The sequence below is a fragment of the Delphinus delphis genome, chromosome 13 (assembly GCF_949987515.2).
Source record: "Delphinus delphis chromosome 13, mDelDel1.2, whole genome shotgun sequence".
In the NCBI taxonomy this organism is placed as follows: Eukaryota; Metazoa; Chordata; class Mammalia; order Artiodactyla; family Delphinidae; genus Delphinus; species Delphinus delphis.
Genome location: NC_082695.1, coordinates 76,061,082 through 76,085,258, shown reverse-complemented (window position 1 = coordinate 76,085,258; position 24,177 = coordinate 76,061,082). Strand labels below are relative to the sequence as shown.

The window sequence follows — 24,177 nt, the reverse complement described above, 5'->3', positions numbered from 1 at the left end:
TGGTTTTAGAGTTTGGAAGGATTCTGTGAAGCCCCTTAAATAGTACATATGCATATATTCATTTTTCTGGAGAGAGGGTCTATAGCTTTCAGAAAATTCTCAGAGATCCCTGACCACCCCCTTCCCATAATACAGCAAATAATCCCCGGAACCAGAGAAAGCCCTCACCATCAGCAGAAAAGTCCCCTGTAACTACATAATAAAACAGAGGATTGTTCTACCTTCGCAGAAAAGTTATAATATTACAACTGGTGGGCTATTCACACTCAAGCAGTGGTGCAGCAATAAATCTCTATAATGATTTTAAATTGTAAAGCCATCCTCCTGGTTCCATAAATATATCCTATGCAGTGTTTATAAAAGGGGCTTCTCATAAAAAGCATCAAAGGACAGCCACTGCCTCATTAATCTGGCCCAGAATCAACAAGCTACACTCAATAAATATTAATTAATCAACGATTAACTAAACAATTTTGTTTCCTGTCCTGAAATTTATAACAGCTTTTTTAGGGGGAAATTTGAGGCCTAGGTCGCTTTAAAGAAAAAACCCAAACCCGGAAATCTGAGGGAACGCCTTGCCTTCAGCCAGTCCTGTGGTCAATGTTGGCATTGTCTTCAGGGGTCAATGCGGGATTTGAGGTCTAATCCCATTGTGAGAAGCCTGAATGCAAAAGGGCATGGGGCACGTATAAACCAAGAGAGAGAGCCCCAGGGGTACAATCCACAAACCCAACATGTGGACTGACTCAAAACCCAGCCTGTAAAGAGGCTTATCAGGAGGAAATGCTCGAGCTGAACTTTTCCCACGTTACTGTCCCTCTTTCCTGAACGGCACATGACACTTGTCCCCAGATACTGCACAGAGACCAGGCCTTTTTGCTCAGAAGGGAGAAAGCAGCAGAGTCACTTACCTGATGCAGGTGGCTGCTCACCGGAAGGGCCTCCAGAGCCAGGACCTCCCCTCGTGGAGCTGGGAAGCCGTGCTTCAGCCCCATCCGTGGGCTGGCCTCCCGCCTCTGCCCCATCAGCTGCTTCGGGAGGAAGGCCCATGCCATAGGCGCTCTGGGGCAAGGGTCCACTTTGGGGGCAACCCATCAGGGGTTCCCGGTCCTCCCCAGCAGGGCTCCTGCAGCCTGCACAGCCATCTGCAGAGTTGGCGCTGGCTGCCCAGTGGGGGCAATTGCCACCCTCCACTTCTCTTTGCAAGTACTTTTCGGAGGACATAGGAATCCAGTCAGTCCTGCACAGAGGCTCGGCGAAGTGGCAGCTTTCGGAATCCACCAAGCTCTCTGTCCCAGTGAAGCACTGGCTTAGACTGTCATTCTCTCCCACCTCCAGGGGTTCAGGGAAAGGCGGTGTGGATGTGCTTCCAGGCTGAGTGAAGAATAATATAGAGTCTGGGGTCCGGGGGGGCCTGTCCACGTATTCGTCTTCCGTGGGAATCTGCCTGAAGGGGTCCCCCTCAATCTCGCTGACCAGGGTGAGCATCCCGGCATCTTCTCCCAGCACACAGGGACCGCCACCTGCACACGCACCTCCACTGTCAGGACAGCACATATCTTCAGAAAACATCTTCTGTTCCAGAGTCAGCAGTAAGACACCCTCACAGATTTCACGCTGACTAGGGGCTTCCACACGAGTGCAGCTAAGATTGCTGCCTGAGGACTCCTGCTGATTCAAATTCAGAAGGCAGAGCATTAATCCAGCGATGTTAGCACATGGGTCTGCTAAACGTGGCTGAAAATGGTGCTTAGAGTAATTATGTCCACCATAACAAGTACAGATGGAATACTCACTATGTCGCTTTATTTGGGTTATTTAAGATTAGGGGGTGGGGAGAACCCTCAGATAGAGTACAACCAGAATCAGATGAATCTAACTGCATTTCCAATGGGATAACTTGTTTACACTGAAGCAAGGGGGAGAGCGGACCCAAATAACTTTAGAACACAGGATTTTGTCTATACCCTCAATCTAAATTTTTAAAAAACCCTGTAAACAAATATTGAACTCTGGTTAGTAGCTTTGCTTTTCGCTGTGGTACGGCTTAGGGATTCTGAAACTACTTTCTGTGTATTCTGGAACTGAGTAAATATACTGAGAATAATCGGAGCTGGGTTTCTTACTGGTGGAGAAGGGAAGATTCAAATACAGCTAAAGAAAGACTACAATAAATCCTGTAGTGTTGGGACCAGAATCGGAGAAATCAGTATGAGCTCAAGGTTTACAATTTGTATGTCTTTAGGGACTTCCCTGGTGGCACAGTGGTTAAGAATCCGCCTGCCAATGCAGTGGACACAGGTTTGAGCCCTGGTCCGGGAAGATCCCACATGCCACAGAGCAACTAAGCCCGTGCGCCACAACTACTGAGGTCGCAAGCCACAACTACTGACGGCCGCGTGCCTAGAGCCCGTGCTCCGCAACAAGAGAAGCCACCACAATGAGAAGCCCGAGCACCGCAACGAAGAGTAGCCCCCCCTCGCCGCAACTAGAGAAAGCTTGCATGCAGCAACGAAGACCCAACACAGCCAAAAATAAAAAAAAATAAATTTAAAAAATGTATATATCTTTATACCTAAGAACCTAGACCTAAAGGATATAATGGGATAATTAATGAAATTTTAAGATCAAATGTAAATTATTGATATATAATAGTATTGTACCACTACTAAATTTTTTGATTTTGATAAAGGTACTATGGTTATATAAGAGAATGTCCTGGTTCTTAAGAAATTCACATGAGTATTTAAGGGTAGAGAAACATGATGTCTGCCACACACTCTAAAATGATTCAAGAGGGCTTCCCTGGTAGCACAGTGGTTAAGAATCCACCTGCCAATGCAGGGGACACAGGTTCGAGCCCTGGTCCGGGAAGATCCCACATGCCGGGGAGCAAGTAAGTCCATGCGCCACAGCTACTGAGACTGTGCTCTAGAGCCCGTGAGCCACAGCTACTGAAGCCCGCACGCCTAGAGCCCGTGCTCCGCAACAAGAGAATCCACCGCAATGAGAAGGCCACGCACCGCAACAAAGAGTAGCCCCCAGTCGCCGCAACTAGAGAAAGCCGCGCGCAGCAACAAAGACCCAACGCAGCCAAAAAATAAATAAATTAAATAAATAAATTTTTAAAAAATGGTTCAAGAGAAAAAATATACATATGCATATACAAACGTACAGAGAGCAAATAATAAAGCAATGTGAAAATATAAACAATCGGTGGATCTGAGTATAGGGCAGGTGGAAGTTTTTTGTACTATCTCACTGCTTTCCTACAATTCTGAAGTTATACCAAAATTAAAAGCCACCAAAATAACTACAGAGTACAGGAATGTGACTGCTCTTCCCTCCTAGGAATCTGTCCTAGGCAATAGAGATTGGCACTAAAATAATAATATAAATAATACATGGGGCAGAGAGATGACAGAAATGGAATGAAATACAAAGAAAACAGCATTTAGGATGAGCACTGACTTGGGCTTTGGGTTACTCTGTGGGGATCAGTCCTGGGATTTGAGGTTCCATCCTCTCAACGAAGTACCCATTCACAATTTGACTCAATATTTGACTAATAATAGTTATATCAGCCAATTTTTTTTTTTTTGGCCTCGTGCACTCGGTTTTGTGGGATCTTAGTTCCCCGACCAGGCATGGAACCTGGGTCCTGACAGTGAAAGCGCCGAGTCCTAACCACTGGACCATCAGGGAATTCCCCCAAATTGTTAACAGTACTTAAAGGAGGCACTTAAGACTTTTAAATTTACCTTATTTCCACTTAGGCGGCCGCAAGCTTCATTGACCCAGTGCCACAAATTAGCTAGAAAAACAAAGTAAGGATAAGCGCTTCATATTATTAGTTCCTATTTCTAATTCAGTATTATTGACCACTATGTCAGATCAATATTGTCTTTAAACAAAATTGACTGCAAATCTGAGAGTGAAACATTTAAAAGAAAATCAACCAATTTAAAGACTAAAGCCATCTTCCTCCTCCTATTAAACACAGAAATTTTTGATCTATGTAAAGCCAAACATGATGCCCTAATGTTCCATTGAATACCTTCAGGCACATCTGAGGGCTGTCAGAGCTGCTGTTTTGACTATAGACATTCTCATGCCCTTAGCAATTTTTCTTTGACTATTAGGGACCCTGTTAGGTATTGTAGGGGAACAAAGGTGACGTGGGTCTAGGGGACTTAGCACAAATATATGTATGATAAAAGTAAAGTGCATGCCAGAATGCTGTGTCAGGCCCCACTGAATTCCAGCGGGCCCCGAATCCTTTTCCCCTACACCCTGCTGCTTCTCAGAAGAAAGAAGAATATGTTCTGTGGCATGTACAAAGTATATCTTCCTTAACTTTTTAAAATAGAACTGATGAAACTTAAAAGGTCAAATCTATGAATTAAAAAAATCTATGAATGTATATAATACAAAGATAAAATTTTTTCCCACCTCCACTGAATGTTTGATGTTGAATTCACTATAAAGACTAAAGCTAAGAGGTTGTCTGTTTTCCACTGGATGATAATGACATCATCATAATAGGTAATGATGCCTCTTATGTGACCTTGCCTGGTCTATTTAACCTCTCTGAGCCTCAGTTTCCACATCATAAAACGGGGGAAATAATAATGCCTCCCTCTCAGTGCTGCTGTGGAGACTTAGGACACATAAAATATGGAGAGCAGTGTTGGCACATGATAAATATTTAATATGTCAGTGACGACTATCATCATCATTATTATTTGTGCTTATTTTCTATCACTTTAAAATTATATAAAAATAAAGATACTCCAAATAAAAGGAAAGTTGCAGCTCTTTCCTTTTAGGGATCAGGACTAGACAATTACAGATGATACTAAAAATAACATTTGTACACAGAGGTGGTAATTACTCATAACTACTATGATAATCTCTCTCCTGGTTGATTGCAAAAGCCCTCCTTACTGGTGGGTCTGCATCCACTCTTTCTGTACCCCCCAAATTTGTTTTAATTACTAAAATAGCCAAATACGAAAACCACAGGGTTGTTCTGCTCCCTCTGCTCAGGATGGGAGCACATTTCTTAGCAGTTTCAAGTCACACTGGTTCTGACTTTCTGCTCCAGCTGCGCTAACCTTCCAATCCCCCCAACTTGCTCTGCTCCCTCCAATCATGCAATTCTCTTTGCATGGAATGCTTTTGATTCTCCTTAGCTCCCCTTGGGCTAGTTCATTGCAACTTGTCTTTCAGATCTCAGGTCCCCTGCCTCCGCCCTGGGAGGCCCTGGATGAACCTGAGGCTGGACAGACAACTCTGTCACCCCTGGAGCTCTTGCACCTCCCTTTCCACACTCAGCCTCATTCTATGGGCCAATCCCTGCCTTGCTCACAGAGAAGCTTCTTCCATGAGGGCACTGGCTCTGTTTGTGTTGCTCAGTATTGAGACCCCAGTGTCTGTTCAGTCCCTGGTGGCCAAAAAACATGTGTTGAATGAAGGGATGACGAGAAAGCTGACAGTCACACATCCCGACTCAGTGACAGGCAGGCCCATTGCCTTTGCCATTGGTAAGATATGGCCAAAAGAGATTATCACAGAGAAAAAAACTAAAGAATAAAATACTGGGAGTCTGTTTATCTCATGAAAACATGGCTATATGAGTAAGCAATCCATCAGTATCTCTGAACATGCATTATTCAAATCCCCAGTTCCGATGCTGGGGAGGTGATGTTGCATTAAATAACAATATTCAATAATGATAGACTTTTTAAAAAGTTAATTCTAACTTTTCCTCTTCAAATACTCTCTGCTTAACACTGGCATCATCAGTCACCATCTTCCCTCTTTAATCTTTTGATTGCCCAGTGTTACATTAGGCAATGTAATGTTAATGGAAATACTAAGATATGCAGGATTTCATGAAGTCTATGGATGTGACTGTGAGAGAACTGATGGAATCACAGCAAAGCAGAGGTGGACAAAACAAGTGAGCAACTGAAAATGGGAAAGGATGGTGAGACCACAGGTGCTTCAAAAGACAATGATGTGCACTAGGTTTAGGAAATGTAGTGGAGCCTTGAACAGTTTCTTAAAAATTATACTTTGTAGCTTTGTAGTAAAAAGTCAAACAGGATGTGATGTTAAAAGACACTATCAAACAATTTTTTTTTTGTGGAAAAACTATTCCCAATAAACAAGACGACACTTGATTATTCATTCTAAGAATGAGCACCTGCATTTTACTGAATATAAGACCACTTATTTTCAGAATTTTAAATTCACCTATCAGGGTAACACCCCAGTCAAAACTTTCCATCTGTCATTTACCTGAACATTTTGTCTCTGTTTTAATTAAGTAATTAATTAAATTTAAGTAATTAAAAACGTTTGTGTTCTAGGATAAATGCAACCTCTGTATATCTGACACTATATAATCTATACAACAGTCATTGGTTTCCTGCACCTAGAATATTTTTGTTTGCATATACATAAACAGGCACAATGGATTTTTGTTCGTTTGTTTGTTTTGCCAGAGAACAACGAATTAGGTATAAAGCGTGTGTCACCTTAGTTTAAACAGATCACCAGAGGCAGTCGGAGGGCAATATACGCCTCCTCAAAGCATACACCTGGAAATGTATCTATTGGCTTTAAGATTCATTTTCAAAACCCACCATAGACACAATACCTGTTAGTGCTTTCCCTTTTTTCCTATAGTAAACACCAAAGATGACAGCAGCAACTAATGCCACAGATATGAAGAGAAGCAGAATAATTAAACTGGGCAAGTAAATCTGTGGTTCTGTGTTGGAAGAAAACGAGAAAAATGGCATTAAAGATTGTTTATTTTTACTTTCTCCATTTAAAAACATAACCCTGGGCTTCCCTGGTGGCGCAGTGGTTGAGAGTCCGCCTGCCGATGCAGGGGATGCTGGTTCGTGCCCCGGTCCGGGAAGATCCCACATGCCACGGAGCGGCTGGGCCCGTGAGCCATGGCCGCTGAGCCTGCGCGTCCGAAGCCTGTGCTCCGCAACGGGAGAGGCCACAACAGTGAGAGGGCCGCATAACCACCCCCCCCAAAAAAAACAACCCCCCCCAAAAAACCCATAACCCTTTCAATCAAACCCCAGAATCAAGGGTGTTGGTGTGAAATAAGAACAATAGGAAGGTCCCCGGCCCTGACTGTATGTTTGTCAGGAAGAGCTCCCGTTCAGAAGGGTGAAATCGACAATGCAGCCTGGTCCTGCCGGCTGCCATAGCTCTCTCTGAGGTGCCAGCCCAGGACCATATTTAAATGCTTCTACTTTAGAACAACTCTAATAGGGATGTGCACACCATCCATCATTTTTGTTTACCTACAGAACACTTCACTCTGTCTAGGTGGATGGGCCCTGGAGGCAAAAGGACGCCCCTTATCAAATCTCTTTCCAAATAACAACATGGCACCAGGGTTTTGCTGGTCATGAGAACAGAACCACAGCCATCCTGCAAAGTGTTTCAGGTACTTCATCTACAACACAGTGTGGCCTCAACCATTTTTTTTCATCCCCCCTTGATCACTTAAATGCTAGTACCTTTATATTATAAGCTCTTGGTTTACATGACCTGGTTTCCAGACTCTTGCTTTTCCTCTCCTTCTGTCTTTTTTTTTTTTTTGGCTGCATTGCTGCTGCACACGGGCTTTCTCTAGTTGCGGCGAGCGGGGGCTGTTCTTTGTTGCGGTGCGTGGGTTTCTCGCTGCCGTGGCTTCTCTTGTTGCAGAGCTTGGGCTCTAGGTGCACAGGCTTCAGTAGTTGTGGCACACGGGCTCAGTAGCTGTGGCTCACAGGCTCTAGAGTGCAGGCTCAGTAGTTGTGGCGCACGGGCTTAGTTGCTCCGTGGCATGTGGGATCTTCCCGGACCAGGCTTGAACCCGTGTCCCCTGCATTGGCAGGAGGATTCTCAACCATTGCGCCACCAGGGAAGTCCTCTCCTTCTGTTTTTTTTAAGACAGTTTTTTATTTCCTCAGTTATTCTGAATGTCCTCTTAATGGTCTTTTTAAAATGCTGCTCTGACTGTGCAATTCCTTATCCAGAACGCTTTGACGTTCTCCCGTTTGCCAAAATGTCAAAGCTAAGGCCTTGATTTTCTTAGTCAATGTTCATCAACCCCATCGCTCTGTGGCCTAGGTTCTCTTGCCTCATTAGAAAGGTTTTCTTGCCACTTATGCCTCCTCCTGTGCTGTGATACCTGGACCCACCTTCACAGCATCTCGCTCACCTGGGTAAGCAGCTTCCGCCATTAACTGTCAACTTTCTGTCAATCATTGAAAACTGTACTTGAGATTGACTTGATCCACAGGATGTTCCAGAAATAATGATAACTATCTTCTAACAAGTTGTTAACTCTGGCTGGTGACCAAAATCTCCCATAGGTACCCTACTGTGACCACTGTGACCCCCACCATCCTATCACATTTGGGCATTTTAATTTATGTTTGCACCTCAGTTTTCTTTCTTGTTTTGGCATATACGAATGAATTACTAGTTATCCATTCCTTTTTTTGGCACATACGAATAAATTACTAGTTATCCATTCCACAGTAGAAAATTATCAAATAAACAACATATCTGGAATTAAAATACTAATAAAAATGAAATACTGAGCTGACCATGGATAGGACGAGATGAAAAGGGAGAAATGGACGCCTCTGGATATAGCATGTAATTCCGGAGAAATCTAGAAGAGCTGACTAGACTGGGGCACATCTACCCAACCAACCTGCTCTATTCAACATACCATTTGGTGGTGTTGTAGGTGGAAGAGAACTACAAACCACATCTGATTTATCGGTCCCGTGAAGTGCTTCTGTCTCTCCAAGAATGGTACAGCTGTGAGGGGAAAGGTAGGAAAGTGCTTTGGTTTTATATTCTTATTAAAACTACAAAAGGTCCTATCCCTTTAGACTGCAAGCTCATTCAGGAGAGGAACCAGGTCTTTGTGGATGTTTGAATTGCCAGTGTCTAGCCACACATCATTAAGGTGGACAAAGCCAATAGTAACTACTGCCAGTGTTCTCTAAGAACCACTCTGAGAGCATGGTCCAAAAGAGAAAAGACTGGTGGCTTCAGTAAAGAAGATTCCAAATTCAATTACCATGGCTAAGTGATAAACTTTGGATGAATACCCTTTCGAAGCTGAAAACACAGAAAATCTTTTCAAAATAAAACTTGGATAAGTGGATCAGAAAATAAATATTTTACGAGAATTCATTTATTGGGAACTAAAAGAATCATGACATTGATTATGAGTATTCAACAACAAGCATGCCATGAAAGGACTCAGGAATTTCACTCTGGATATACTCACATAAGTGTGAGATAGTATATAGAAAAGATGATTCATTGCAAACTTAGTTACTACTCCAAAAGACTGCAAATCACTTAAATGACTATCAATAGAGAGCTTATTAAATAAATTATGGTACATCTCTATGATGACATACTATGTAGCTATAAAAAGCCACAAAGATCTAAGTGAACTAATATGGAATGAGCTTCCTTCAGGATGTATTATGCGGGAAAAAAACCCCAAGTGTGTAAACATTTATGTTTAAATAAATGAAGGAGGCTTCTATTTGCACATACACCACACACACACACACACACACACACACACACACACATCTTTGTACAAGTAAACCAGTGATGCTGGGAAGCTGGGAAAAGTGGGACTGGTGAGTGATAATAAGCATCGTTAAGTAACTAAATAAGGTTAGAAAAAGGGAAAAAGCAGCTGCAACTATAAGTCAAAGCTTCAGTCAAACTGAATCTAACAAGCAATACACAGCTCCTGTCACACATCAGGGAGAAGATTGGCTGCACTGGTTTACGGCCCTCAGGCCCAATTGACAGACTTTTTCTGTTGTGAACCTGGCTTCCAGAGGAAGCCTCATCAAACGGAATCAGTCTGTTTTCAAAACAGACGAGACAGGAGAGGCTGAGTGGGGTTTAAAATCAACAAACCCTCTGGGTTCCTTCGTTGTCACTTACTTGGTCCAGGGTTTGCACTTTTCTGTGGAGGAAGAGGCGTCGGAGAAGTAGCCTGCGAGGCAGGGCTCGCACACCGTGTCCTTGTTGAGCTGCACTGTCAAAAAGACCAACGGACAAAAGAACACAAGACAAACGAGGACACTTAGAGATCGGCCAGGAGGATGGTCCAGAGGACCAGAGATCAGAAGCGCCCGCCTGTCTCTTGCCTCCCCATTCCTGCCCTCACCACCTGCGGCCGGTGGCTGAAGTCCTCACAGACTTCAGAGGGCCCAAGACCCCACAGCAGGTGACAGCACTGTGTCCAGAGGGGAACTGGCTCACTGTCAGGGCGCCAACGCCAGACCTGAATTAGATCTGAATTAGATCCAGCTCTCTGGTCCGGACCCTCTACCGGTCAAAGCCACCGTCCTGGTCACCGATCCTTTGTTTCCTGGCCAGGGAGCCTGCTATCTGTTTTGTTTTAATCAAGCACCTGTCTGTTCTCCCCTGTCTCCCCTTTGGGGCTCACACCAGGCTGTGGGTACAGAGAATGGCAGCCCATTGACTGCTTTTAAAGGAAACTTCTTGTCTTGACCTTTTCTGATCAATACTCTCACCAGTCTAAGTATCAGAGTGTTGACGAAACAAAACAAAGAGAAAAAAAAAAATGAACCAACCTACACTATAGGTCTCGTTCCCCTGAACCAAGGGTTGGTAGTAACAGTTTTCTATAAACAGCCATACAATAAATATCTTAGGCTTTGCAGGCCCTCCGGCCTCTGCAAATTACTTGTAGTGTGAAAGAAGTCACAGATAATGTGTTAAAAATAAATGGATGGGGCTGTGTCCCAATAACATCCTATTTACACAAACAAAAGTGGTGGGATGGATTTTGGACCCCTGCCTTAAGCCATAGCACTGAAAGCAGGAATTGATCCTGGTTGGTAAGCTGTCTTCACCTCTCTCATATTCCACATGAACTACATTATCAAAATAGGAAATGTCTCAGATTTCCTATGTCTATTACCTTTACTGCAATTGACACATGATGACCCTTTGGTAATTCCAGTAAAGAAGGACACTGGCTACCATGTGATATCATAATAAGCAACTGGCTTGTGCCAAAACCACAAATCACTCTTGAAATTAGTAGCACTTCTGTGGTTTATTTTCATGAATAAAACCCTAAAGTAAGGAATTACATTTTCTTTGTCCAAAGTCAAGTGGGAAGTACATTCTTGATTTCTGCAATTGCCTCAATTAGTAGGGTACCCACCCCTTACTCTAGCAATTTGATTTGCCTTGAAATGATATCAACAAAGGTGCATGTAACATCTAGTCACTCGTATTAATTCAAACAGCTTTTCAAAAGACACCCTCTGGAAGAGTAACCCTTAAAAACAAAGCGACTTCCTAAAGGGGCTGCAAGGCACGAAGAGCTTGAAGGGACACGACTTTCACGTCTGCTCTTTGTAACACTGACCTGCTGGGGGCATCCTGCACATTCTCCTTTCTCTTTTTTCCTTCCACAATCACACTCCCACGTTATAAAAGAAGGCACACTTCATACCTTCTCCAAATCCTACCACAGCTTCTGAGATGCCAAACAAAGCAACAAGTCATGGTGACGGAAAAAAGCTCCCGCATTCAGAGCACCTCATTACAGCTTCTGTCTTTCCCTATCTATTAAGGGCAAGGGTGTGACAACAGATATGGGGTGTTTGGGATCAGGTTCAGTTGTTCTGAGTTCAAATATACTGCAAGGCAGGGGTAAAATTTTCAGTCATCCACGTCACCCCCTCTACCCTCCACCTATTGCTGAAGAATGCACCATTTCCAAAGGAGCAAAGCAGAGAGGACATTGACCAGAAAAAAAAAAAAAAAAAGCAGAAAGGGACCAGCAGCTTTTTTCATGCAGCTAACAAACTTTTGGAAAGGCTCTGGGTCTTGCCTATATCTCAGAACCAGAATTCAGAAGGGAGCAGGCTGTCATAGGGAGATTTATTTTAGTAATTAAAAAATCGTCAGACTTCTTCCCACGAGAAAGCCTGTCTGGTTTAATTGAAGGACTGACTGTGTCAGACTCTGTGATGGACATTTTCCTCCATACGAAATGAAATGAATAATATTTTTAATTCTCCCAACCCTGTGTTTTACTTTTATAATTATAATATAGCAAAATATAATATATTCATCTTTTGGACCAACTGTGTATAATAATAACTGTAGTAACAACTCAGTCCAGAAGAAATGTTTTTACGCTTAGAACCCTGAGTCACAAGAAATTTTTCAAAATTAAAATTTCAAATAGGTGCTTTTTTTTTCATGTTAAAGAGTATGAAAAGGTGATTAGCATAAATGCCCCCTCCCAGCCTAAAAATACATTAGGATAAAACTCTGTGGGGAAGGTGAAATGGATACAAATCAAAGGAGAGAAAAGAACTATATAAAATTTCCAACAGTTAAAGACGATCAGTGCATTTTTAAATGGATGAGGATGGCTATTCAGTTGCTATCCCATGTTTTGATTCCGCTGAATATTTTAGAAAGTGTAACTTACTGCTGTTCCAATTCCCTGGAAACTAAGTCCTTAAGCGACTCTTTCAATTTGTAATAAAAACGTTTAGCTGTCTATTTAAAATTTTGGCAGGAGGTGCACGGCTTTTCAAAATTCTCCTAAGAGGGTGCACATGTTTTAAAAAAGGTTTGGGGACCCCTGCATGACCCGGTTCCCCCCTTAGTGGGCATGGGAAGGTTCGAAAGGAGGAGCCTTGAGAAGAGCGCGTGGGCCGAGCTCTCACATTCCCCCGGAAGCGCACAACCTGCAGTCCGTTCTCAGGGAACCCTCAGCCTCCTCCAGCGCTCCCTGGTCCCGAAGAGTGTCATGAATCAGGGAAGCCGTCTGAGAGGCCGCTTTGGCCGGGGGGTACTTGCACGGCTTTGGGAGCGCCGCCAGACGCGGGACCCCGGCTCGTACCCGGGAGCCGGGCGCCGAAGCCGGGCGCGCACTCGGCGTTGCGGCGGCAGCAGCGGCAGTCCTCGCTCCAGTGGTACCCGGCGGTGCAGGCGCAGCGCCGCGGAGCCGTCCGGTTGCCGGGCTCCACGGCCACCAGGGCCTTGCCTGCGGGAGAGAAAGACAGGGCGGCGAGGCAGCGGGAGCAAGGGCGGATACACACCTTCCACCTCGTGCCACTCGCTCTCCAGCACCACCAGCCCCAAACCACCCAGACCCCCCCGGACGCAGCGCACGGATGAATCACTCAGGACTCAGGGATTCAGGAACTCCCAAGTTCCCCCTCACACTTCCTGTGCTGGCAGTAAAACATCCCAGAAGGTTTTTTTGTTTTTTGTTTTTTCTCTCTCTCTCTCAATAATTAAGAGTCTTGTGGTTTTTGAAAAGTCAGTTTTCATGTTGGTAGGAAGATTAAGGCCTGGGGAGTTTCTGATCATTGACTATTTTGACGAATGCAAAATAATCGACTTCACAGCTTCTTGAGTTTTAGTAAATTCCAATGTAATAAACATTCTTAACACCAATGCTAGATCAGACCTAAGAGAATTGGGTTTCTGGAGACTGGGGATTCATCTTGGGATCCCGCAGGACTGCGGGATTATTCAGAGTCCTGAAAACAGGCGTCACTGTGGGATTAGATACGGGCAAAGTAAGGAGGTTGGGCCTGGTGACAAACTTGGAAATTAATCTCTCCCCCAAAACTTAGGATAACACGTTAGTTGTCTCTTTTCTCACAACACATAGCAAAGCGCGCTTCTCTTCTCCTTATCTCAAACCTCCTGGCTCTTTCCAGTTTTTGTGGAATAGAGGTAAATGCTTACACACAGTCGACCCTCATTATTCGCTGGTTCATGTTGGCAATTTCGCCTACTAGTTAAAACTTAATCGTAACCCCCAAATCAATAACTCCTGGTGCTTTTGCAGTTATCCTCCAACACATGCAGAACAGCAAAAATTTTGAGTCACCGGCTGGACGTGGATGTCCCCAGCCAAGGGCAAACGGGGTGACACTGCCTTCTAGTTTTAGCTGTCACACTGAAAATCAGAGTCCTTTTTGTGGTCTATTTAGTGTCCTATTTTTGGCATTTTTGTGTTTTTTATTGGTGAGTTCACTGTTTAAAATGGCCCCCAAGCATAGGGCTGAAGTGCTGTCGAGTGTTTCTAAGTCCAAGAAGGCCATGACGTGTCTTCTGGAGAAAGTCCATGCATTAGATAAACTTTGTTCAAGGCTGTTTATTGTGAGTTCATTGTTGATGAATCAAAATATTTCTTAAATAAGGTGTCTTTAAACAGAAACACATACAAAATGAGGTTATGTTCACCCACCCAGGAGTGGTGGTTCAGTATTTGCTAGCTCAGTGTTTGTGGTGACTTTATAGAACATAACTACCATGAATAACAAGAATTACCTGCACACACACATGCATACATGAAACAACACACTAACATTTATTTAAAACAGACTTCCTACTCCTCCTATACATCCCCATCTCACCTGGATTGTCCAAACAGCCCTTGTACTTTATATTTCTGAATACTTATCAGAGTTTGTTATGGACTGATGTTTGTGTCCTCTCAAAATTCATATGTTGAAATCCTAACCCCCCCCCACACACCGCAGTGTGATGATATTAGGAGGTGGGGGCTTTGGGAGGTGATTAGGTCATGAGGGTGGAGCCCCCATGAATGGGATTAGTGTCCTTATAATAAGAGACGGCACAAAGCTTGCTTCCGCTCTCTCTCCGTTCACCACCACGTGAGGACACAAGAAAGTGGCTGTCTTGAAACAAGGAATAGGGAACACACCAAGAGCCCCGCCATGCTGGCACCCTTATCCCAGACTTCCAGCCTACAGAACTGTTCTGTATATATATTTGTTGTTTAAGCCACTGAGTCTGTGGTATTCTGTTATAGCAGCCTGAACTGCCTAGGACAGAGTTCCAAGAGAAAACAAAGAAACCAGAAACCTGTTCCCTCCTTCTCTGTCTCAAGTTATAACCAGCAGGGAGGGAATGCTTCCTGTTCTCATTCTTTTCAGACCAGAGCTGGGTGAACCTGAGAAGTCTCCACTCCCTTCTGTGTCCACTCTCCAAGGCCCAGGTCAGCTCTGAAGCACCAAGACCAACTTGCATAAACATGGACATACTGTCTGGAACATACGAACAAGTGTCATTTTCCTTGGAAAATTTGAATTCCAGTATCCCACTCAAAAGTAAGTGCATGTGGACTTCCCTGGTGGCGCAGTGGTTAAGAATCTGCCTGCCAATGCAGGGGACACAGGTTCGAGCCCTGGCCCAGGAAGATCCCATGTGCTGGGGAGCAACTAAGTCCGTGCGCCACAACTACTGAACCTGTCCTCTAGAGCCCGCGAGCCACAACTACTGAAGCCCATGCGCCTAGAGCCCATGCTCCGCAACAAGAGAAGCCACCACAATGAGAAGCCCGCGAACCACAACAAAGAGTAGCCCCCGCTCGCCGCAACTAGAGAAAGCTTGCATGAAGCAACAAAGACCCAACACAGCCAAAAATAAGTAAATAAAATAAATTTATATATATATATATATATATATATATATATATATATATATATAAGTAAGTGCATGTAAGCCTGTTTGGTTATGAACAATTTTGACATATTTTAAAATATCTTAATGCGCTAGGTTTGGGGCTTTAATCAATTTTGGCAGTAGACAGAGTGAATCTTTCTTTCCAAGAGACAGCAATGAGTCAAGCTCATTACTAAGCAGTGGGAAAGAAAAAAGACTTGATCAGATGCTTCTGCTCAATGGAGTTTCCATGTTACCTTCTCTGGACAAAGTCTGCCAGCTGTTTCTAACACTTTAGAAAAATTACAATGTTTAGAAAAATACTTATTTCCTAGTTCTGTCTACTGAAAAAACAAACAAACAAACCTATATACAAGGATCAATCCAGTAGCAATGAGTGCTTCCCAGCACCCAGACTGAAGTTGCTAAATAAGATGTTCTGCTGAAAGCAATGAGAAATCCTTGGAGAAATGGCTGATTCCACCTTTAGGGCAGGAAACGTCCAAGGTGAGGCTGGGAGCAAGAGAGCTCAGAAGGACACCAGGGTCCACATCGAAAGACTTGGGGGCCATCTGGGAGAGGTGAGATAATCCAAGCACCAGTAAAACTAGTAACCGCAATAGATTAAAACACCTCAAAGACGTAAATGCATGAGTTCATAATATTCATACAATTCCTTTGGAGACAACTTGGTGATCAAGTCATTATTTTGAAAAGTGGTAAATAAAGTTACAAGCATTCATTCTGCCCTTCCTGTATATACTGTACTTCAGGGTAACAACCCGCTGATGAGGGAAGTTTCTCTTTAGAAAGCATTCCAGCCAATAAAGGAAGAAGGGATGATGGAATTAGAACATCACCTTTCTGCAGCCCCTAATGAAAATGGATCTAGGCCATGATCATCAACAGCTGCTAATATCACCCAAAAGAGAGAGAAGCAGCTACTCTGTGAGTACTGACATCACCACATTATGCTCATCTTTGAAGGAGTTTTGTCAAAAACAAAGCAGAAAAACCCAGATTCTGATCAGCCTTCTAGATCTAATAACCCCTTTACAGGAAATATCGGAGATATGAATATTCAGATATATATATATATATATATATATATATCTGAATCACTTTGCTGTATAGCTGTATAGCTGAAACTAACACAACACTGTAAATCAACTATACTTCAATAAAAACAAAACAAAACAAAACTATTCCAGAACAGAAGTTCTACATGAAGAATTTTAACACAATCCTTCTGGGATCCGAAGCACATCTTTCTGGGGGTCTGTGGTCAAAACTTCTTCCCATGGCCCCTAAAAGAGACAGTATTGCTGTATCTAAAAATATCATTTATCCACACGGCCCCCGACATGACTGACTCACCTGTATCACAAACTTTATGCAGCAAGCATTTATCTTCTTCATTCCAGGTGTCTAGGTATTCATCCGGGCCACAGGGCAGACAGACACTTTCAGAGGTAGCAGTGCATTTGGAAGACAAGTACTTTCCTTAAATTAGAAGGGGAAACATGCACCAATCAAAATGACTTCCCCCCAAAAAGGCCAACAAATCAACAAAAATGCACCAATCTGGGAATTCCCTGGTGGTCCAGTGGTTAGGACTCGGTGCTTTCACTGCTGTGGGCCCAGGCTCAATCCCCGGTCAGGGAACTAAGATCCTGCAAGCCACGGAGTGTGGCCAAAAAACAAACAAACAAAAAAAACAAGCACGAATATACTGGACCCCTTACATGACCATGATCCCAGGACATCCCCCAAAGGTAGACTGATACATGAGATAAGACCACGTCTCACAGCGACGGCTCCTCAGGCCTCCCGGCTGGCTCAGATAACCTCTCCTGGGTTTGCCGTGCCTGTGTTCACGGCAGTCTTTTAGGTCTTCTAAGTAAAAGATCACCCCTTCCACCGCAAACCTCTGCTGACTCAGGAAAAGAACTATGGTTTTCAAACTGGTGCCTACAGAACTTGAGGGGTTCCCTGGGGGCTAAGCAAGAGGAACTTCCTCTCACCTCTCCCCTCCCATCTTCAAAACCCCTCTACTGTCAACGTGGGTATTAACTTCTTTTGTCCCAAGTATACTGTGGGCTCACGGTTAACTTAGTTTGATCAGAGAGTAATACACACACACATGCACGCATGAAAATCACTGGATCTTCATTCTACAAACCCAAAAAGTATTTGTAGCTAAAATATCTAAAGTATCTTGTTATAAGGTAAGCACGTTTTCCTCAAAGCTCTCCTCCTCTCCCCAGAACAGTGAGTGAGTGAGGACCCTCTGGACTTGGGGCTTCACTGAGGCCATAGAAACACTTGGTCACCTTCTGGCAAAACAACTTTGGGGAAGTGGTGACCAGTCCACCTTCTACCCCTCAGCAGGTATTGTGGGGAGGAGTTATAACAGGGTTTCGGCAATTTTTAGCAGTGATTCTAGGATAGATTACCACCCCCATCCTCCGCTAATTTCTGTGAAAATAATACTTTTTTTTTTTTTTTTTTTGGCCACACCGCATGGCTTGCAGGATCTTAGTTCTCCCACCAGGAATCAAACCTGGGCCCTTGGCAGTGAAAGTCCCGAGTCCTAACCACTGGACCGCCAGGGGATTTTGCAAAATAATACTTTTAAGTAAGAGTTGTATCTCATATTTTGAGAGTTTGAATCACAAACTTCTAAAACAGTTTCAGAAACCATCTTGCCTTCTCAAGAAACAGCGTTTTGGAAAGCTGGTACTTAATTCATGTTCCAGCATGTACTTAATTCCAGTACCAGTTTCTGAAACTGCTCTTGATTTTTAGGTGATTTCATCTACTGAGAGAAAAGTTTTTGTCTTCAGAGTGACAAACACCACTACCTGTCACCGCCATAAAAAGCCTACCCGATTTCTTTTTTTTGTCTGGCAGGATAGAAATGGTTCCTTAGATTAAAAAAAAGAACCCCACCCGCTTTTGGAGTACAATGACGGGAGGTTTGGAGGTACAAACCTGGTTCACATTTGTTACAGCATCGTCCAAGGCGCTCGTAATGCCTCTCGCTAGTACACGGAGAGGTGATCTGAAAAGTCACCTAAAGAGAAAGGAAGCATCAGGTAGAGATTAGGCACAAGTTCTTTCTAGAGAAAACAGAAAGTGAATTACTGATTCACATTTCTGAAAAGTATAAGAAATCACCGTAAACAGTCCTGAAACTGCTCTGCATAATACCACCCCCCTCCCAAAGATGTCGCTTTCCTATTCTAGCCCATTTCTCCCTAACAATGTACAAAACCAATGATTCTGGCACCCAAATCCATTTAAGCATTTAAAACAATTTCGGTCATGCTCCTGGTAATAGGCCGGATGAAAGGGAAATTTACAAATGGTACACAGAAGGTTGAAAACCGCTTTACACAACCCACGTACGAAATTGGTCCCACTTCTGTGTCATCACATGGTGGACAGTTTGCTCAGTCCACTTTGGTCATAAGACTGTAGAAGGACAGAATGGGGCCCCTTAACATGTGTCTTATACCAGGGGAGGCCAACGGTGGTCTTACAAGCTAGCTCTGATTTTAAAAAGATGCTTAATACCGCTTACCTTTTAAAATTTTAAACATGCAGAGAATCTGAAAAAGTGGGACAGCAAGGGGTTACAGGAAGCCTCCTGGCTTACAGCCAGGAGCCCTGACCGACCGCCCGCTGGCTGAGGGATCCCCGACAAGCTGCTTCAGCTCTTTGAACCTTGTCTCCTTTCTGTATGATTCTAATACCAATACTAATTTCCAAGTCTGCTCATCTAAGCAGAACAAAACAAAAAGCCAAGTCCCCTACAATCACTCAGATTCTTATCAGTTTGCCACAGAAAAGCTCTTTTCTTTATCAGCTTTCTCAGTGTCAGAAAAAAACCCACACATTCCTGTTGACAGGCAGGCAGTGGAGCGATGAACTGAACGATGAAGCACTGGGCTCAGCTGCACAGACTTCACACTGTGCGTACCAAGGGTCCGGCTCCTGCTGGGTCCCAGGGATCCAAAGTTACAACCTTGCCCTCAAGGGACTTCCGCACACCAGGGTGTGTGCTATGATGGAGCCAGGTGGGTCCCTCCCTCAGCTGAAGGCCAGGGGAGGTGTGCCAAGGAGTGTGACAAGTGAGCACAGGCTCACAGGATAAAAAAGAACTCAGCCAGATGAGGAAAAAGGAACTGGCCCGTGGAAGTGGAGGGCAGGGCAAGGAAGCCGTCTTTGGCAGAGCATGAGATGTTCAAACAGGGATACTGAGGCCTGAAGTGGCATGTCGGGTGGGGCTGGCAGTGGAGACCATCAGCAGAGTCCCGGGAGACGAGACCAAGGACGGGCAGAGCAATCAGAGGGCTTCACCTGCCTATTCAAGAGCTTGGATGGGAGGTGTAGAAATAGTGTAGCTTGGAAGAAGCCGTGCATCCTCACAGTACCTCAGTTATGAAGGAAGTTTTCTAGAGAGAGCACCACACCCAGAAAAACCCAGGCTAGCTGAGTACGGTGTGCAGGATGCCCCCAGTACGGACCTCTCCGACCTCCCCCAGGCCAGGTAAAGGGCTTCCAGGAGGGCTGGGGCCAGGGACAGTTACTCTCAGGCTGATGAGAACGTCAAATGTGCTTCTGGAGCCAGGTATGCCAGGAAGGTTGTATTCGGACTTGCTTCCGAGACCTAACACTCTCTGTGGACCCCTGATAACATAGATTGATGTTCCCCGAGCATTCACCACGTGACAGGGTCTGGTGGACAGTGCAGTGAGCCCACTGAACATTAGGAAGAATGATGTAACAGAAACCACCCCACCTCTCCTTTCGGGTCTCGTTTTCTCTTTGTTTTTATAGGAATCTGTTTCTCTGCGCCTGGCACAGTAACAGAGGCAAAACGGTGCAGCTGAATTCGGTCAGCGCAACTTTTGTCTCACAAACGGGATTTGTCTGAGCCTGATGATATGTGAGCGCTCCTGCGATGCTGATGACAAAGGCAAACAAGAGAAATGTGTGGTGGGAGATAAAGGTCGATGGCTTCTGACCCATAAGAAAGCTGCAAGAGCCTCTGTAAGATGAGCACAGACTTTGTCTGTATTACACACACAGCTTCTCTTTAGGGGAATTTGGTAAAAGGACTCCCCCCAAGCAGCAGCTTAGAAGGTCTGTCAGGTGCTACAGGCTGTGCCCTGGGCTCCAAATCCTGGTACCTGGTGAGCATCATTGACCTGAATATGTGGACAATTTGTTTACACGTTTAGGAGAGTGGCAGTGATTCATTCAACCCATCCGCCGTCTAACCCAGGAGCGTAATACCTCCTAGCAAAAATGGGGAAGCTACTGATTCCAGAGGTAACCAGATGTCTCAGCTCTTAAACAGATTTTCACAGATTATTCCTTAGAATCCATATCTGTCTCCTAAGCTTACTGTGACTTTACACCTGGACATGTCTTCTTTTTTTAAAATGGAGATATAATTCACATACCATGAAACTCACCCTTTCAAAGGGTGCGATTCAGTGTTTTGTTTTGTGTTTTTTTGTATATACACAAAGTTGTGCAACCACCACTGCTAACTCCAGAACACCTTCATCACTCCAAAACTGATATGTCTGTTTGACACAGCTCTAGGATTACAGATCTTTTAAGTTGCAGAAGCAATTCTGCTACTGGGAGAATTGGCTATGGTGAGGCAGAAAATTATGGAATTAATCTAATTTAAGGTATAGCTTAAACTGAACCCTACTTTACTCTTGAGTTACATCAGATACTTTGCAGCACACCTTCAAACCTTCAAAATGGCAATAAATATACGACTCAAAAGGCAACATACATACATAGATATGGTTACGGAAATGTGGTTTGTGGGTAAATAAAAAGAATCTGGAAAACTCTCTGTAGGAGGCCTACACCTTCAGAAGGCAAGATGTGCCTTTGTTGTGTTTTTTCCTTCTCTTGTTCTGCCTCTCTGCTTCTAAGAAGCTCTCTGCTTCTTTTCCCCCACTGGCAGAGCTGTAGCTCTAGGATGACCTTCTTATTAGAGGATCTGCAGCTCCCCAGACTTCACATAGCACGTAAAGCTTGCCCTGTGATGGTCTCACTCTGATCCTAAGCTCCACGTCCAGGAACCCTGTGGTTTGCTCTCTGCACTGCAGTCCCCGCATTTGTAACTATTAGGAAGTCCAGATCTTGGACACCCTGGCCTGTCACCTTTTGCTGATCCCCTGAGGACTTGTCCCTCCATGCTACAGGCCAGAAGGGCTCTACCTGCCTGCCTCCTGGATCCCAAGCTCCCACATCCAACCTTCTTGGGCTCGGTTTCCGGTTAGCCTGAGCTGGATCTCCTTGACACCAGCCTCCCTCTGTCTGGATAGCCTGCCAAATACATCCCCAGACTGGTGGTTTTTTGATGTGAATGAACGAATGCCCTTCAGTCCCTCCCAGTCTGACCCCTTCTTTTTCTTTTTTAACATGTTTATCGGAGTATAATTGCTTTACAATGGTGTGTTAGTTTCTGCTGTATAACAAAGTGAATCAGCTATACATATACACATATCCCCATATTCCCTCCCTCTTGCATCTCCCTCCCACCCTCCCTATCCCACCCCTCTAGGTGGTCACAAAGCACCTAGCTGAGCTGATCTCCCTGTGCTATGCGGCTGCTTCCCACTAGCTAGCTATTTTACATTTGGTAGTGTGTATATGTACGTGCCACTCTCTCACTTCGTCCCAGCTTACCCTTCCCCCTCCCCGTGTCCTCAAGTCCATTCTCTATGTCTGCGTCTTTCTTCCTGTCCTGCCCCAAGGTTCTTCAGAACCATTTTTTTTAAGATTCAATATATATATGTGTTAGCATATGGTATGACCCCTTCTTTTTCCTACAGATTCTAGCTCTGACATCTCCCATCTCAACAGCAGCTGGGAGAGCCTCCAGGCTGCTCAAGCCCCTCCTGGTCCTCTGGCCCTTCCCTCCCAACAGCTCAGAATTTGGGCCTGACTCTAGCCCCCAAGACCAAGCTCCCAACGGTTATGAGGTAGTAGCTCTTATTATTGGTAGCAATCCTAGTAAGGCAGTAATTTGATAAAAACATGTTCCTGCTTCAGTGTTCTGGAAGCAACCTCCCAGGGAATGGGGGGATTCAGCAGAAGGCTGCAGATTTTCAGTTCATCGGGTGATTTTGTCAACCACCTCCAGTCTCCTCTCTTTGCCCAAGATGTAGCAACAGAAGGCTTTTGGTAACCGAGTTGAGACGTACAAACTTTGAGTTACCTACGTTTTTGTCTAGTTTGCCTTCAGGATTGACCTGTTTCCCTCTAAAACAACAGAGCTTTGGAACCATCGTTGTTTTCATTAAGCAAGTAAAGCAGAACCACTTCTAAAATGTCTATCTATTGAATAAAGAATACAGTCACATACATTCAAAATCAGGTCTGTTGCAGCGCTTGTGTTTTGGGGAATACGATTTGATTCATGCATGGTACTTAGAAGTCTCGTAAAAAACCAGCCATGTCCTACCGACCACAGTTCTTAATCAATGAAATACAGAAGTAATGTTTGGCCCCCAGAGTTTACATCGACTAACTTCTGCTTTCTCACAGACTTCCCCTGAGTGTATAAGAAACACTATAGAGTCTGTTTATGGCAAATAGCCTTTACATCCCCTGCCTCTCCTTCCCCCATCTAAACTCCTTGGAAAGTCTAAATAAAGGAGTTAAAATGGCAAGACAATACACCTGCTTTATTGGCCATCTGTTGCCTCACTTTCTTGTGTGTTTTGTGTCATGTGTGTATTTGTTTCAGGGCATACGGGCTGGTATTTAATTTTAACGGCTGACAAACTCTTCTGGAATAAGCATGTCCACAGTCCGTGCGAGGCTTTGGGAGGCCGGAGGGAGATAATAAATTGTACATCAAAATCGTCTTTATAAAGCTCCGTGGATTTATTTCCCAGTGTAATGCCATGTTGGGTCTAACCCTGAGAAACCCCAAGCTGAAGAAACATTTCTGTGAGCTGAGCTGCAGAGACCGGAGGGTCTGGATTCAGAATCCTGCAGGGAAGGTTGACCTAAATATTTATTTTTCGTGCTGTTAATCAACCTAATTGTAGTGAAAGCTGTTATGAACACTAAAATTACTTTTCTGCTCTACTAAAAATTCATGCTGACACATAACAAAACAGAAAGAAGCTTGGCTCCTTCTGTCAAACCAAGGGGAAAAGAACCCAACCCAGACGAACAAATGAGGGATTTTCCATAGATTTCATTTTATAAAATATCACCCATGACTATACTTGAGAATTTGGCTGTAAATTAAGTAAAGGTGGTATCAAATCTCTGAATGTTACAGTCAACTGAAAGATGTGGTTTTTCTTAAGAGAGAAACTACTGGATGTGAAAATAACACCTAATAGTTCTGCTGCCCTTGAAAAAAATATCCTTAAAGAAAGTCACGGGGCTTCCCTGGTGGTGCAGTGGTTGAGAGTCCGCCTGCCGATGCAGGGGACACGGGTTCGTGCCCCGGTCTGGGAAGATCCCACATGCCGCGGAGCGGCTGGGCCCGTGAGCCATGGCCGCTGAGCCTGCGTGTCCAGAGCCTGTGCTCTGCAACGGGAGAGGCCACAGCAGTGAGAGGCCCGCGTA

General features: G+C 44.3%; 1 protein-coding gene across 1 annotated transcript in view; it reads right to left on the bottom strand.

Moving 5' to 3' along the window:
* The window catches only part of TNFRSF11A (TNF receptor superfamily member 11a), a 57,096-nt gene that overhangs the window by 12,790 nt on the left and 20,129 nt on the right, over positions 1-24,177 (bottom strand). The window contains exons 2-9 of the mRNA XM_060029561.1: positions 18,544-18,625; positions 16,927-17,052; positions 12,968-13,111; positions 10,012-10,105; positions 8,759-8,850; positions 6,668-6,781; positions 3,762-3,814; positions 912-1,668 (exon numbers count right to left, since the gene is read on the bottom strand). Coding sequence (XP_059885544.1) covers positions 912-1,668; positions 3,762-3,814; positions 6,668-6,781; positions 8,759-8,850; positions 10,012-10,105; positions 12,968-13,111; positions 16,927-17,052; positions 18,544-18,625 — 1,462 coding nt within the window. The remainder of the gene's footprint in view (positions 1-911; positions 1,669-3,761; positions 3,815-6,667; positions 6,782-8,758; positions 8,851-10,011; positions 10,106-12,967; positions 13,112-16,926; positions 17,053-18,543; positions 18,626-24,177) is intronic.